This window comes from Salvelinus fontinalis, chromosome 21 (genome assembly GCF_029448725.1).
Source record: "Salvelinus fontinalis isolate EN_2023a chromosome 21, ASM2944872v1, whole genome shotgun sequence".
Taxonomy (NCBI): Eukaryota; Metazoa; Chordata; class Actinopteri; order Salmoniformes; family Salmonidae; genus Salvelinus; species Salvelinus fontinalis.
This window is the reverse complement of record NC_074685.1, coordinates 24704081-24722283: the sequence shown is the minus strand read 5'-3', so window position 1 is coordinate 24722283 and position 18203 is coordinate 24704081. Positions and strand designations below refer to the sequence as shown.

The following is an 18203-nucleotide window of genomic DNA, read 5'->3' as shown; positions in this document are numbered from 1 at the left end:
ACTTTGTTGTCCTTAAGCAATTTTGGCACTACTTTGGAAGTATGCTTGGGGTCATTGTCCATTTGGAAGACCCATTTGCGACCATGCTTTAACTTCCTGACTGATGTCTTGAGATGTTGCTTCAATATATCCTCATAATTTTCCTTCCTCAATAAGAAGTCTATTTTGTGAAGTGCACCAGTCCCTTCTGCAGCAAAGCACCCCTACAACATGATGCTGCCACTCCAGTGCTTCATGGTTGGGATGGTGTTCTTCGGCTTGCAAACGTCCCCCTTTTTCCTCCAAACATAACGATGATCATTATGGCCAAACAGTTCTATTTTTGTTTCATCAGACCAGAGGATATTTCTCCAAAAAAGTACGATCTTTGTCCTCATGTGCAGTTGCAAACTGTAGTCTGGCTTTTTTTAAGGCGGTTTTTGAGCAGTGGCTTCTTCCTTGCTGAGCGGCCTTTCAGGTTATGTCGATATAGGACTTGTTTTACTGTGGATATAGATACTTTTGTACCTGTTTCCTGCAGCATCTTCACAAGGTCCTTTGCTGTTGTTCTGGGATTGATTTGCACTTTTCGCACCAAAGTACATTCATCTCTAGGAGACAGAATGCATCTCATTCCTGAGCGGTATGACGACTGCGTGGTCCCATGGTGTTTGTACTTGCGTGCTATTGTTTGTACAGATGAACGTGGTACCTTCAGGCGTTTGGAAATTGCTCCCAAGGATGAACCAGACTTGTGGAGGTCTACAATTTTTTTTCTGAGGTCTTGACTGATTTGTTTAGATTTTTCTATGATGTCAAGCTGTCAAGCAAAGAGGCACTGAGTTTGAAGGTAGGCCTTAAAATACATCCACAGGTACACCTCCAATTGACTCTAATGATGTCAATTAGCCTATCAGAAGCTTCTAAAGCCATTACATACTTTTCTGGAATTTCCCAAGCTGTTTAAAGGCACAGTCAATTTAGTGTATGTAAACTTCTGATCCACTGAAATTGTGATACAGTGAATTATAAGTGAAATAATCTGTCTGTAAACAATTGTTGGAAAAATTCCTTGTGTCATGCACAAAGTAGATGTCCTAACTGACTTGCCAAAACTGTAGTTTGTTAACAAGACATTTGTGGAGTGGTTGAAAAACGAGTTTTAATGACTCCAACCTAAGTGTATTTAAACTTCCGACTTCAATTGTACATACACAGTATCAGTGAAAGTGACAGTGATAATCAGGGATATAGGATATAAGGAGAGAGTTAAGGCACTGTGCAGAACTTGTTTACTTTCCTGTGGATGGTCAGGCCTCAGTCTGCAGCCGCGGAAACAGCGGGACAATAGGTGTGTAGAGTTGGAGATGCGGAAGCAGGCCATTTTTATTTTGTTAATTTAGCATATGCTCACACCATAGTGTCATCAGACTTTTGATACCAATGCATGGTGAAAGGGGGGCACAAAATGGTGAACCACTATAAAAGTATTTTGTATGTAGAAAATACAAATTACAGCTCTCCAAAGTATGTTGTTACAAAATACATTTGATTGTCTTTCAGCCTAGTGTAATGCAAATGACAAAATACTCAAAAGTACTTTAAATACATATTTCAAGTACATGTAACATAAATACTGCCCATGCCTGAAATACATTTTATACAGAAAAATTACTGATTATTATTTTTTACTTTTTAACGTAGTAGTGGAATACTACTGCTAGACTAAAATAGATACGTTTTCATCAACGTGTAAGATTTATTGTTCGGGTCCTGTAGTAAGGGGGCTACAAGTCTGTGTCATTTGGCAGACTACTGTATTCATGAATAACAAAAAAGAACAAAAAATATTCTTCCCCAGACTATATATATATATATTTGTAAACATTTTTTTTACCCCCTTTTCTCCCCAATTTTTGTGGTATCCAATTGCTAGTAATTACTATCTTGTCTCATCGCTACAACTCCCGTACGGGCTCGGGAGAGACAAAGGTCGAAAGCCATGCGTCCTCCGAAACACAACCCAACCAAGCTGCACTGCTTCTTAACACAGCGCGCCTCCAACCTGGAAGCCAGCCGCACCAATGTGTCGGAGGAAACACCGTGCACCCGGCTCCCTTGGTTAGCGTGCACTGCGCCCGGCCCGCCACAGGAGTCGCTGGAGCACGATGAGACAAGGATATCCCTACCGGCCAAGCCCTCCCTAACCCGGACGATGCTAGGCCAATTGTGCGTCGCCCCACGGACCTCCCGGTCGCGGCCGGCTGCGACAGAGCCTGGGCGCAAACCCAGAGTCTCTGGTGGCGCAGCTAGCGCTGCGATGCAGTGCCCTAGACCACTCCGACACCCGGGAGGCCCCAGACTATATTTTTAAATACAATTCTTAGGTCTTGATGTCCAATAACGAATATCCTATCTCAAATAAAGGTGAATGTAGGATAGTACAAGTCAAAACTGCCTCGTCTGCATTTTGCTCTTCCTCTCTGTCAAAGTGAATAGTGGTTTGATCCTTTGACTCTGTGAAGAGACTCAATAAATTGTCACTGATTCTTGTTGCTGGCAGGGTCACAATGCCTCTCTTGAATATATTACCCTTAATGTCAGAGTTGTGTGGGTTTTTATTTCAAGCCAAGGTCCTCTTTCTGCTGAGTCGGGAGATCCATTCCACAGAATACTGACGTTGGACCTTTCACCTTTCAAACAAGAACTGATAGACTGATCCAAGTCAGATGAGGCTGATGATAAAGTAATCGGTTTAATATTTCTGCTTTTTGACAGTTTTTTAGAGGAAAGAACCACACTGGCTTTATCCGCTACGTCATGTCATTGTTTTCAATACACCTACCTAGGATCTTAATTTGAGCCAGTTTGCTACAGCAACAACAAGAAATATTAATAATTAAGTAACTTTACGAACAAATGCACACTGTTCAATCACCCTATTACGGGCAAGGCCATTAAGATTAATGGCATCATTATGTGTTCCACCAAAAATGTGGTATATCTGATCAAGTGTATTTGTGGTCTATGCTATGTAGTAAAAACAAAACGAGCTCTGAAAACAAGGATAGCAGAACACATGAGTAATATCAGTACTCTTGACCAGAGAAGCCCTGTGGCTGCACATTTCATGGAGGCTCGTCACAATATCAGCTCTCCGATATACATTGGTATCGGACATGTTAAGAGTCCTTGGAGATACTGATAATATATTACTGAGAAGAGAATTGTATTGGATTCACCGTTTGTCATGTCTCCAAAAGGTCTTAACCAAGAGTTTGATATCAGACCATTTCTTACATGAATATGTCACATTGATTTGTCCTGCCATCCAGGTCTCCACTTGGTCATTTTGTACATACAGTATACAGTATATTAGATTTTATGTAATTATTACATGTGCCCATCTCATTGATATACAATTATTAGAGGTACACAAGTTGTTTTTGAAATAGGCCACTGTAATTATATCTATGGCCACTGCCAATGGTCATATGGGTGGGTATTTCAACAGTTTCCAATGTAATCTATTTTTGGTGCTGCTTAGGTTTTAACTAGAACCGATTTGTATGCATGTAATCCTTTATGACCATATGTACACTACCGTTCAAAAGTTTGGGGTCACTTCGAAATGTCCTTGTTTTTGAACGAAAAGTGATTTTTTTTGTCCATTAAAATAACATCAAATTGATCAGAAATACAGTGCAGACATTGTTAATGTTGTAAATGACTATTGTAGCTGGAAAACGCAGATTTTTGATGAAATATCTACATAGGCGTACAGAGGCCCATTATCAGCAACCATCACTCCTGTGTTCCAACTGCACATTGTGCTAGCTAATCCAAGTTTATCATTTTAAAAGACTAATTGATCATTAGAAAACCCTTTTGAAATTATGTTAGCACAGCTGAAAACTGTTGTCCTGATTAAAGAAGCAATTAAACTGGCCTTCTTTAGACTAGTTGTGTATCTGGAGCTTCAGCATTTGTGGGTTCTATTACAGGCTCAAAATGTCCAGAAACAAAGAACTTTCTTCTGAAACTCAGTCTATTCTTGTTCTGAGAAATGAAGGCTATTCTATGCGAGAAATTGCTAAGAAACGGAAGATCTCGAACAACGCTGTGTACTACTCCCTTCACAGAACAGCGCAAACCGGCTCTAACCAGAATAGAAAGAGGAGTGGAAGGCCCCGGTGCACAACTGAGCAAGAGGACAAGTACATTAGAGTGTCTAGTTTGAGAAACAGATGCCTCACAAGTCCTCAACTGGCAGCTTCATTAACTAGTACCCGCAAAACACCAGTCTCAACGTCAACAGTGAAGAGGCAACTCCGGGATGCTGGACATCTAGGCAGAGTTGCAAAGAAAAAGTAATATCTCAGACTGGCCAATAAAAAGAAAAGATTAAAATGGGCAAAAGAACACAGACACTGGACAGAGGAAGATTGGAAAAAAGTGTTATGGACAGACAAATCTAAGTTGAGGTGTTCGGATCACAAAGAACATTCGTGAGATGCAGAAAATATCATGACACAAGGCGAGACCCAGATGCAGACACAGGAGGCAGATGGTTGGAGTCTTAAAATGTTTATTAATCCAAAGGTGTAGGCAAGAGAATGGTCGTGCACAGGCAAAAAGGTCAAAACCAGATCACAGTCCAGGAGGTACAGGTCAAGTGGCAGACAGGCTCGTGGTCAAGGCAGGCAGAATGGACAGGCAAGGGTCAAAATCGTGGGGACTAGAAAAAAGAGAATGCATAAAGCAGCAGAACGGGAAAACTGCTGGTTGACTTGGAAACATACAAGACGAACTGGCACAGCGAGACAGGAAACACAGGATAAATACACTGGGGAAAATCAGCGACACCTAGAGGGGGTGGACAGAATCACAAGGACAGGTGAAACAGATCAGGGCTTGACAGAAAAAGTTTAAAAGATGCTAGAGGAGTGCTTGAAGCCATCTGTCAAGCATGGTGGAGGCAATGTGATGGTCTGGGAGTGCTTTGGTGGTGGTAAAGTGGGAGATTTGTACAGGGTAAAAGGGATCTTGAAGAAGGAAGGCTATCACTCCGTTTTGAAATGCCATGCCATACCCTGTGGATGGTGCTTAATTGGAGCCAATTTCCTCCTACAACAGGACAATGACCCAAAGCATAGCTCCAAACTATGCAATAACTATTTAGGGAAGAAGCAGTCAGCTGGTATTCTGTCTATAATGGAGTGGCCAGCACAGTCACCGGATCTCAACCCTAATGAGCTATTGTGAGAACAGCTCGACCGTATGGTACGTAAGAAGTGCCCATCAAGCCAATTCAATTTATGGGAGGTGCTTCAGGAAGCATGGGGTGAAATCTCTTCAGATAACCTCAAAAAATTGACAACTAGAATGCCAAAGGTCTGCAAGGCTGTAATTGCTGCAAATGGAGGATTCTTTGACGAAAGCAAAGTTTGAAGGACACAATTATTTCAATTAAAAATCATTATTTATAACCTTGTCAACGTCTTGACTATGTCTCCTATTCATTTTGCAACTCATTCCATGTATTTATAAGTGACCCCAAACTTTTGAATGGTAGTGTATAGCCTCTGTGATTAATTATGATTGACTATGCACTTAAGTGAATCTAATTGCTTCCACACCCACCATGCGTCATGTGCCTAGTGGACATATGAAGTGAAATGTGTATATTTTGGGATTTAAGCACTCAGACTGTTTGGCCTGATGAAGATCTGTTTCGGATTGAAGCGTTGTCATTAAAGTTGTGAATTGGGAGCATAAACAGAATGCGGGCCTCTCTGTTCTTTTACGATTATAATTTATGTACATTTTTGTAGGAGTTGATCAAAGTCAGACATTTCTAAGTACGAAGTTCAGAAGCCTTTTTAAACCTCAAATATACTACAAGTTAAACATTTATCCTGCAATAGGATGATCAAATTAAGATCTGTACAGTATGCCTTGAAGAGTTGGGCAAGTTGCAAAAAACGATTACAAGATTGGAAATAATAATTAAAATAATTTTTGCTGTTTAGTTGTGTAATACGTCAGGGACATCTGTAGATATTAAACATTTCCCACAATGTTAGGTATAAACATTAATATTAATATTCATAATATTACTATTATGTACAAAAAAACAAGAAGGCACAGATAGTGGACTTGAAATGTACCAGGCTGTGTCAGAGGGCTAACTTTGTGTACTTTACAGTATTGAGAAATCCCCCCTCCCCATACCTCGAGCCCCATTGTAGTCCGCCCCTCAGACAGGAGTCACATGCCTATTTTGGCATTTCCTTTGGCTCAGCATCAGGTCTGGGAGTTGACCAGAACAATGAGACTAGAAGGGGCAGTCAAGAGACAGATACAAACAGGCAGAAAAGATAAGGGAGGAGGAGAGGTATAAATGGCAGATTCAGCAAGATGGCCAGACGCGATTCAAGCCAAAGACCTAAATACTCAGATGAACACTGTGACACATCATCATTTCCTAAACATCCTCTATTATCCTATCATCCTATATCATATCATACATCTCATATACTGTAGGCTACATCCTCTGGCATCTAAAATCATGATGCATTCATTCAACCCTGACTCTGCCTCACATCTAACTCACATCTAAATGGGAATCACCACCATCATTCCTAAACATCTCTTCTTCCAATGGAAAATAAAATGTAAGGCGCTGCTGATAAAAATAGATAAAGACAGAGGAGGAATGGAACAGCACTTCTCTATAGCTCATTTACCAGCAAACCGCTTAGTGAGGCCGTTGGCATTTCCGGGTCAGGCAGAGGGGTCAGTGTGACTATGGTTTATATTTTTAGCGACTGGTAAATAGGATAAGGAGAGGATCTCTGTGTGTGTGTGTGTATATGTGTATGTGTGGTGTGTGTGTGCTTTGCCCGGTGGTGGCAGACACCAGGGGGTGATTTACCTAAAGCAGTCCGGCGCAGTCACAGGCTGTTGACTCTGTCACATGAGACAGCGTTTCTTTATGGCAGGTAATCTGGCTGTTAAGTGGACATTATGAAGGCACAGGGGCAGAATAACAGGAAGCCAGGCCTTGACTAGGGCAGAATAAGAGGGATGATGAGAAAAGAGAGGGAGGAGCTCGCTTGTGGAGCAGTGGGGAAAGAAAGAAAGCCACAGTTCATAAAAAAAGATTAAAAGGCTGGAAAGAAAGAGCTGTTTGTGTGGTGGGCATTGGCTTGACTTTACTCATGCCCCTTCTCTCTCTCCCTTCTCTCCCTCCATCCCTCCCCCCCGTAGTGATGAATATGTCCTCTGCCCGGGCTCTCTGTCATCATCAGGCCAGACGTCTAAACCGGGCATTTCCTGTTGCCCTCACGAATATTGTTGTTTCCTATTCAACCCCCCTCTCTCTCCCTCCTTCATTCCATGGCGCTGATCAACCATAAACCCCCTCCCCCATAGGCCTTGCACCTAGTTATAGTAAGGAAAGCCTTGGTCTGCAGGAGCGCTGATATAGGATCAGTTTAGTCTTTTAGATCATAATGAATAAGGTTATATGGACAGGGTGACCTGATCCTAGATCAGCACTGGTACTCTGATATTCTTTGTGAATATGAACAGGCCAACAAACTGAAAAGCTATGATTGTCTCTTAGATGTTCATAACAGTTTTGAACTCTCGTAATAATTTATCAGAATAAACCATTATACATGTCTAAATCCGATCATTTAATTCTGCCACTGTGAAACATAACCGCTGAATGATAACTGATCTTTCTAGAAAATGGCGAGGTTTTCGATTCATCTTTACCACCGACTCATTCCAATTTAAAAAAAGATCCATCACATAGAACGAGCTGAAAATCCTCGTAAATTTTTCGATGGATGGAGCATTGTCCTCTGTGCTCTATAATATCAGCCCTTTCCATAATGGGTGTCAGTGGTATCCTGTTTAGATGTGTGGCTACTGATTGGGACTCAGAGACTCAGACCAGGGTCGTCTCTGTTGTATTTGTCCTGTGATCATATCTGGGTCAGGAGACAGACAGTCTGAGCTGTGGGGCATCAGGGCACAGCCCAGCCCCCAGCACAGCCAATCCAGTGCCGCAACCATGACGCCTGCCACCCAGTGACCCCGCAAGGTGCAGATAGAGCCCTAATCAGATCTCACTGTGATGGGCGGGACTTGGTCCTAGTGCTGACTGTTTATTGGGTAGGAAGCGACACCTGCCCCTGCTCTTCCCGAGGAAGGAGGCGGTTTAGTGGTGGGGAATATTTATAAAGCACCAAAAGGACACTCCAACCAGGGGACAAAGTATTAGGAACAGATAATGCAAATACATACTTTTTAAACTGTTCCCTCTGAGGTCTCCACACAATGCCAGCCTCTCTGACTCTCTCACAACAATCACGCACGCACGCACGCACGCACGCACACACACACACACACACACACACACACACACACACACACACACACACACACACACACACACACACACACACACACACACACACACACACACACACACACACACACACACACACACACACACACACACACACACACACACACACATGGCCGTGAGGTCCCAGATAAACTCGACCTATCAGCCGTGCCAGTCAGACCGGCAGCCCCTCCCACACATTTAGCATCCATACTCCTTACTTTATCTCCTGATTACAACACACGGCAGTGCTGCTTCCTAATGACCCGCCATGCAACCCTTGTCCCCTCCTTCCCTTCCATAGACAGTCACTGAGTCACGAGTGATGGAGTGCATGTAGAGGAATCAGAGATGAATAGAACAGGAAAACAACACCCTCCATAGGCTAGGTTAATCTGTAACCAAGAGGGTGATTGAATATGTTTTTCAGATCATGTATTATAGTGCTAGTCTACCGAGCTCTTTGCATGTTGCCTAACATATCTATTAATATATCTCGCTAATGATACTGTATCTTGGGTTTTACTGTATTTATGGTTTATGCATAAAACATTACGAGGAAATGCATATTGCATTATTCATATGGTCATAATAGAGGGTGTTAGCTCTATCAGCTCTCCTTGGTTTTCTCTTTTTATTGTACGTCTCCTCTTGTACACTCTTAGAAAAAAAGGTGCTATCTAGAACCTAAAATGGGTTCTTCTGCTGTCCCCATAGGAGAACCCTTTGAATAACTATTTTTGGTTTCAGGTAGAACCCTTTTCGGTTCCATGCAGAACACTTTCCACATTATTGGCCATCATTGTAATAAAGAATTTGTTCTAGACTCGTTAAATAAAGTTTCAATAAAATGTATGGTCCTAGAAAATGTGAACTCTCTACTCTGTTTAACCAGGTTTTCCCCTGTCTCTCCCCCTGTCTCTCCCCCAGCATCCCAGCAGACCTGTGAGCCAGTGGCGGTCCCTGAAAACCAGAATGCCTGGATCAGGTTGAGAGAGATGCTTCCAGGCTGCTGGACCAACTACACCACTCAGGACGGCAAAGAAGTTCACATCCTCAGCCTGCACTACACACCTGAGGTAAGACAATCTACTGTATACGGTTCGCCTGTTCTAAACTACTGTGGAAGGCTTCCACTGCATTTCAATCGACCAGTATGTCCAGTGTAAAGATGTCCAAGATTAAGACACAGGTTCCAATATGCAGTACACTGATATGTGAGGTAATATGATTTTACTGTAGTCATATTTGTTCAAATGACTGTCGTTTTTCAAATAATAGGATTGTTTTTTCAAAATGTTCTGCATTGTTAGATTAAATTCAGTTTGTATAGCACACATCATATCTGGAGTACATATAGTAGATAGCTACGGTAGCTCCATATAGCTGGAATATTTGTCCCGTTCGCGGGGGAAAATGATGTTCTGGGAGAGTGTCTGTGTGAGATTGATACCAGATGAGCGTCAGCACACCAGGCTAGCTTTCTCATGAGATTGATGCCAGATGAGAGTTAGCACACTAGGCTAGCTTTCTCATGAGTTTGATGCCAGATGAGTGTTAGCGTGCTAGGTTAGCTAGCTTTCCCATGTGGCTGAGAGTCAACATTAGGGACACCTCCTCTGGTTAGCCTGATAAGTGCAAACACATGCCAAACATAACATGGAGCTGGGGTCACCCCTGAGGTGAATGGGGTTCCTTACAGGCTTACACTACATACACAGTAGTGTAAAAACACACTACCGCATCCAACAGCCTGCATGGGGAATGGGACTGTGTGTGTGGATGTCAAAAAGGTGTACCGTAAATTGCAGTAGGACCAATTGGAAATCCATTGAGGAAATTGACCCTAGATCAGTGCTTAGGAGGACAAATGTAATCCTACACTGCTATTTCCTACGCAGACTTCCTTTTTCATTTTCTGACTGTGTCTGGTCAGCACATATTAGTAATTCCTTTATCAGTGCTCTCTCTTTCCCTCGTCCTTCACTCTCTGTTTCTCTCTCTCTCTCTGACACACGCACGCAAAGGCACACACGCACACTGACTTTATCTCTCTCATTCCCTCTTTAATATTAATTAAAGGGGGCTCACCCAGGAGTGGGTCTGTGCGGTACCCATTAGTGTGTGGTTGTGCATCGGATGAGATGCCATCACAGGATGATACAGTATCTGAGGATGGCTGCCTGGATTCCTCACCTTAATGAAGGCTAAAGGAGGCCCTCGGCCTGCCTGCACTAAATGGAAAATACTGGAAATCTCTTCCTGTCTTCCTCTGCTTCTCCCTCTGGCGTCATAGAAAACAACTATAACATGTTAAATTGTTCTTAACTCATGTTTTTATGTACACAGCTAAACAAAGACAGATTTCTTCCAAGAATGGTCCTAGAGTGGTCCAAGAAAGAGAAATGTGGTGTAGAAGAAATGTTAGCTCTTTACTGCCAGGTTTTATGAAACACGAAAGGTTGAAGAGGAGGAGGAACACAAAGGCTGTAGTTTGTCTGGAACTGGAGCCAGCCGTGTGATCCCGTGGACATTCCAAAGAGCAAGCGTATCCTGTTCTCCTGTGGGACCAGGCTAAATGTTTGGATTTGGAGAGTGAGGGTTCATGCTATTTCTCAACACACACAGCCTTATCACTCCCTTTACTGCATCAGTTTGGGGCAGTGCTGAAAATGTACGATTTGGAAGGCTTGGAGGCTTTGCTTATCCTCAGACACAAAGCAGGGGTATGTCCTTGGCTGAAGGCAAAATGTCTGTCTGTCTGTCTGTCTGTCTGTCTGTCTGTCTGTCTGTCTGTCTGTCTGTCATATGGGAAGTGTGGCTGCCTGGCGGTCTGTGTATGGGTTCAATATGGCAGGGGGATGGAGGGACAAGAGGGAGAGAAGGGAGGAGAGAAGGCAGAAGGGGAGGGGCTTGTCCAGACCCCAATGATGTCACATTCTGGCACTGGACTTGGCTCACAGCCGAGACTGGACCGTCGGAGCCAGCTTTGGTTAGGGGAGAGAGACAAAGAATAACGGGAAGCTGTTATGCTCCAGCAAAAGCCTAGAGAAAAAAAAGTTTGAGGAGGAAAACAATTGTATCTTGAAAGCACAGGAACAAAAATAGCAAGGGCGAGCGACCAGGGACGGCAATGTGCATTGTTCCAACTTATAGAGTAAGCTGGAGATAGTGATGGAGAAAGTAAGAAGAAGAAATGAGGACAGTTCTTTTATAAAGACCTTTGAGTTTTGGTGAAACGTGAAAGTATTGTTATTTCCCAACTGATTTGCATGCGTAAATCCTTTCGACTCGTACAGTATATTAGTCACAGACACATCCTTGACTCTATTGACTCAAACTGAGTGAATAGTGAATCAGTTGTTCATACCAGACTGGTACACTGTCAGATAACAGGAAAAATGAGTCATACATTTACTGTATACTGTGTGATTTGCTAGAACACTCATGGAATAACAATAGGATTCTCAACCCAAAACTATTTCCAACCAGGGTAACAACTCATCTAAGACCCTACTATGTTTCATTGAAAGGGAAGTGTAAAGTCTAGTTGTCAGCAAAGTACAAAGTCTAAACTATGGCCCCTTCACTTGTTGAGGACAATTTATATCATGAACGGCAGAAGAAGAAAACATGCATCTCTCAGCTGACTGGTTATTGAGTAATCCTGCTCCTTCAGGGTATTTCAGGAGGCATTCTCTGAGTTTCGATGATAAACATATACTGACACTACTTAAAAGACTAGGCAAGCGACGTACTTTAATGCTCTGTGCTGATAGACAGTGGCAAGGGACACGGATAATGTAATCAGTTAGACTGTTTGCCTGCAGCTTGTTCTGACTCCTTGTCTGTAATTCGCACACACGAACACACACACTCCCCCACCATCCTTACACACACACACACACACACACACACACACACACACACACACACACACACACACACACACACACACACACACACACACACACACACACACACACACACACACACACATACAATCCTTGAAAACATACACAGCACTTAAGTATTCTCTTTGTTCACTAATCCACATGCCCCAGACTGCTCACCTCTGAAAATGTTCTTAAGTCTGCGAGAAAAATGAACTCCGGGACACAACAGGGATGCCTTTTATTTTGGACTTCCTGCCAATGGGCCCTGACAACTTCCATCCTGCGAGACTCATTAGACGAAGGCAGAGAGGAAGAGAAAGAGAGAGGCCCAACTCGGCTGAAGATTTGTCTCCCTCCAGCAGGTGGCGTTTTTTAAAATTGTTTTGCCCACCAAGCAAGGAGATTTTGTATGGAGTTTAATGAGAGTGTCGAATTTGGTCAACATAAAAATGAATGGCTTATTTGCTACGTGAGGTCTATTTGAGCAACTATAAGTTTCGTAATGCTTAGGTTTTAACGAGTGTACTGAAATAAGTAGGACATGTGACTGACATCCCGGCAACTTTGAGAAAAAAGTATATCCATAATCTTTGACGAAGGTTTGTCTGTGGATTGGAGCCGATGACAGGTGTGTTCTGTGGAGATGACTGATATAAAAGAGGAGTGATTCAATTAAGGTGGACAGATGGGAGATGATATCAAACTGCCTATTGGGCACACTAAATGAGTGTGTGTGTGTACATGGACACAGCATCTGTTGCTCTCTTACATCCACAACACACTGGCCTGTAGACAGCAGCTATCGTGGTGTGTTGTCTGTCTGTTTGTGTGTGTGTTGAACATGGCCCTTGCAGAGGCCTTGTGTATTAGCCCTGCAGTAGGCCTCAGACAATACATTGGGGGTCTCCTCCCACCAGCGTCAAACATTAGGGGTCCAAATTTTCCACTTTGGCCCCTCGCCTCAGCTCAGCGTGGCCCTCTCAGAATGCACGCTGTCAACAGCAGGCAGCAGACGATCAATTTAATAAGAGCGAGCATAGACGAACAGAAAGACACCGTGTTCCTCAACCCCCTCGCACAGTACTTTCCATACAAAGGCCAGCAGCCAAGATAATCCAGCTCCAAAACAAGCAAGAGTTTAGAGGCTTTAAGTCTGGATAAAAGTGGCTTTTTGTTAATGTTAATAGTTAATTCCCCAAAAGCTCCTCTTCAGAACTGTATTTTGGAGGTATTTAAGTACTGTCGTCCACTTCAGTATTTTAACAACAAAATGGATTCATTTAAGGTAATTCATTGGCAAGTTCAAAACAGAATATAAAAATCCTTTCTTCCTCTTTTTTTTTTGCTCTTTGTAAATTCACTATCTTACAACGCATTCTTGACTTACCAGGTATATATTGTAAGAACATATTTGACTCACCTAAAGCTGAAGCCCAACACTGTTCACCTGTTGTCCACTGTGGTATGAACTGTGAACTAGAATATGCTTCTCTGACTCTCTGTACATTTTGCTACCAGCCTGCTGAATCCTGATGCAGCCTAGTGGAGCTGTGCTTTGTGAGCTAAGCATGTGTCCGGGCCACAGCCACTCAGATACAGGCTGTCTAATCTCCTCCAGGACCACTGAGGCAGATAGTGTACAGGAGGGCATTGATGCACATCCAGTCCTCTCTCTGTCAGGGCTGGAAGTCAACTGCAGGGGGCTGGCAAGGTGGACTGGTTGACTCTGCTGTCACTGGAGAGGGGAGAAGAGATTAGTGGAGAGGATATGGCTAAGCCTCTCACCTCTGTTCCTACTGGTATTCCAAGCCTCTCACCTCTGTTCCTACTGGTATTCCAAGCCTCTCACCTCTGTTCCTACTGGTACTCCAAGCCTCTCACCTCTGTTCCTACTGGTACTCCAAGCCTCTCACCTCTGTTCCTACTGGTACTCCAAGCCTCTCACCTCTGTTCCTACTGGTACTCCAAGCCTCTCACCTCTGTTCCTAATGGTACTCCAAGCCTCTCACCTCCACTCCAAGAATGCAGAATGCCTATAAATGCCTTGGTGAGGAAAATGATGTCAGAAATGTAATCATGTAATATTAGGCATACCAGTGTATGCCCAGTGGGTATCTACTTGCTCATTGACAGTAGGACCTGCAGTAGGACCTACAGGACCTGCAGTTTTCTGCTAAGGTGCAACCTTTGGTAGGCTGATGGAAGGCTACTCAGAGCCATTGGACCAACACCATTGGACATGAAACAACAATACAAATGTAGATAAACAATTTTATTTTGCAGGTTTCTTTTCACTTTAAACACCAGTGGTGCAACTAGTGCTTTCTAACGCCAATGAACCAAAACAGTGGCGCGCAGGAGCGAATAAATACTTTGGAGTGATCAAAACCATTCATCTTGAGGCGACAGGGTGCAAATTATTATTATATAGCCTATTCAAACTCTCTTTCGTATCGTCTGAGATCCCTAAAGATTGGAAAGCTGCCATGGTCATCCCCCTCTTCAAAGGGGGTGACACTCTAGACCCAAACTGTTACAGACCTATATCTATCCTACCCTGCCTTTCTAAAGTCTTCGAAAACCAAGTTAACAAACAGATCACCAACCATTTCGAATCCCACCGTACCTTCTCCGCTATGCAATCTGGTTTCCGAGCTGGTCATGGGTGCACCTCAGCCACACTCAAGGTCCTAAACAATATCATAACTGCCATTTATAAAAGACAATACTGTGCAGCTGTATTCATCGACCTGGCCAAGGCTTTCGACTCTATCAATCACTGCATTCTTATCGGCAGACTCAACAGCCTTGGTTTCTCAAATGACTGCCTCGCCTGGTTCACGAACTACTTCTAAGATAGTTCAGTGTGTCAAATTGGAGGGCCTGTTGTCTGGACCTCTGGAAGTCTCTATGGGGGTGCCACAGGGTTCAATTATCGGGCCAACTCTTTTCTCTGTATACTTCAATGATGTCGCTCTTTCTGCAGGTGATTCTCTGATCCACCTCTACGCAGAGGACACCATTCTGTATACTTCTGGCCCTTCTTTGGACACTGTGTTAACAAACCTCCAGACGAGCTTCAATGCCATACAACACTCCTTCCGTGGCCTCCAACTGCTCTTTAATGCAAGCAAAACTAAATGCATGCTCTTCAACCGATCGCTGCCCGTACCCGCCCATCTAGCATCACTACACTGGACGGTTCCGACTTAGAATATCAAATCAAATGTATTTATATAGCCCTTCTTACATCAGCTGATATCTCAAAGTGCTGTACAGAAACCCAGCCTAAAACCCCAAACAGCAAGCAATGCAGGTGTAGAAGCACGGTGGCTATGAAAAACTCCCTAGAAAGGCCAAAACCTAGGAAGAAACCTAGAGAGGAACCAGGCTATGAGGGGTGGCCAGTCCTCTTCTGGCTGTGCCGGGTGGAGATTATAACAGAACATGGCCAAGATGTTCAAATGTTCATAAATGACCAGCATGGTCAAATAATAATAATCACAGTAGTTGTCGAGGGTGCAACAAGTCAGCACCTTAGGAGTAAATGTCAGTTGGCCTTTCATAGCCAATCATTGAGAGTATCTCTACCGCTCCTGCTGTTTCTAGAGAGTTGAAAACAGCAGGTCTGGGACAGGTATCACGTCCGGTGAACAGGTCAGTGTTCCATAGCCGCAGGCAGAACAGTGGACAACTACAAATACCTAGGTGTCTGGTTAGACTGTAAACTCTCCTTCCAGACTCACATTAAGCATCTCCAATCCAAAATGAAATCTAGAATCGACTTCCTATTTCACAACAAAGCATCCTTCACTCAAGCTGCCAAACATACCCTCGTAAAACTGACTATCCTACCGATCCTTGACTTTGGCGATGTCATTTACGAAATAGCCTCCAACACTCTACTCAGCAAACTAGATGCAGTCTATCACAGTGCCATCCGTTTTGTCACCAAAGCCCCATATACTACCCACCACTGCAACCTGTATGCTCTCGTTGGCTGGCCCTCGCTTCATATTCGTCGCCAAACCCTCTGGCTCCAGGTCATCTAAGTCTTTTCTAGGTAAAGCCCCGCCTTATCTAAGCTCACTGGTCACCATATCAGCACCCACCCGTTACACACGCTCCAGCAGGTATATTTCACTGGTCACCCCCAAAGCCGACTCCTTCTTTGGCTGCCTTTCCTTCCAGTTCTCTGCTGCCAATGACTGGAAAGAATTGCAAAAATCCCTGAAGCTGGAGACTTATATCTCCCTCACTAACTTTAAGCATCAGCTGTCAGAGCAGCTTACCGATCATTGCACCTGTACATAGCTCATCTGTAAATAGCCCACCAAACTACCTCATCCCCATATTGTTATTTATTTTTATTTTCCTGTGCACCCCAGTATCTCTACTTGCACATTCATCTTCTGCACATCTATCACTCTATCACTAAATTGTAATTATTTCACCACTATGGCCTATTTATTGTCTTACCTCCCTAATCTTACTACATTTGCACACACTGTATATAGACTTTTCTATTTTGTTATTGACTGTACGTTTGTTTATCCCATGTGTAACTCTGTGTTGTTTGTGTCGCACTGCTTTGCTCTATCTTTGCCAGGTCGTAGTTGTAAATTAGAACTTGTTCTCAACTGGCCTACCTGGTTAAATAAAGGTGAAATAAAAATAAAATAAAAAATATAATATATAAAATGGACATTTCTATTTTAATACAAAAACAAACGTTTGCACCTCTATTGGGGATGCAGCAGCTCCATTTGCTCCATTGCTCAGGCGCCTGTGCTGGTACCCCAAGCCTCTCACCTCACCTCCTCCTGGTACCCCAAGCCTCTCAGCCCACCTCCTCCTGGTATCCCAAGCATCTCACCCCACCTCCTCCTGGTACCCCAAGCCTCTCAGCCCACCTCCTCCTGGTACCCCAAGCCTCTCAGCCCACCTCCTCCTGGTACCCCAAGCCTCTCACCCCACCTCATCCAGGTACCCCAAGCCTCTCACCCCACCTCCTCCTGGTACCCCAAGCCTCTCAGCCCACCTCCTCCTGGTACCCCAAGCCTCTCACCCAACCTCATCCAGGTACCCCAAGCCTCTCAGCCCACCACCCCCTGGTACCCCAAGCCTCTCACCCCACCCCCTCCAGGTACCCCAAGCCTCTCACTACACCTCCTCCTGGTACCCCAAGCCTCTCAGCCCACCTCCTCCTGTTATCCCAAGCCTCTCACCCCACATCATCCAGGTACCCCAAGCCTCTCAGCCCACCTCCTCCTTGTACCCCAAGCCTCTCACCCCACCTCCTCCTGGTACCCCAAGCCTCTCAGCCCACCTCCTCCTGGTACCCCAAGCCTCTCAGCCCACCTCCTCCTTGTACCCCAAGCCTCTCAGCCCACCTCCTCCTGGTACCCCAAGCCTCTCAGCCCACATCCTCCTGGTACCCCAAGCCTCTCACCCCACCCCCTCCTTGTACCCCAAGCCTCACAGCAGGAACTGGTGCTGGACTTGGATCACTGCTTTTGGATTGGATTAATGAGCTGGTCCTGCTAGTGTTGTGCTGGTTTGACTGTAGCATTGGACAGGTTTTGTTGTAGCCTGTTACTCTGCTGTAGCTTGTTCCTCAGCCCTAGCCATTAAAACAGTCAGCCAACACCTGCCACTGGGGATGAATGTCATATTTCCACATTACACAGTGATTTATAGTAGCTAACTTTGCCATTACTAGAGAGACTACATGATGTCTTGTTTCTCATATCAGCTGACGCTATCAAATCACACAAATTACATCTACCATCAATGGAATCTTTCTCATCTTGTCTTCTCTGGAATTGAAGAAGTGAAGAAAGCGGTACATAATTTAGCATGCAAGTCGTCCTTGTACTTTTCACATGTACTGTCCTGATGTGATG

The 18203-nt window shown here is 44.0% G+C and overlaps 1 protein-coding gene across 1 annotated transcript in view; it reads left to right on the top strand.

Annotated features, from left to right (window-relative positions):
• The window catches only part of LOC129818469 (endoglin-like), a 56821-nt gene that overhangs the window by 15940 nt on the left and 22678 nt on the right, over window positions 1–18203 (top strand). Inside the window, exon 3 of the mRNA XM_055874388.1 lies at window positions 9332–9480. Within this exon, the coding sequence (XP_055730363.1) occupies window positions 9332–9480 (149 nt within the window). The remainder of the gene's footprint in view (window positions 1–9331; window positions 9481–18203) is intronic.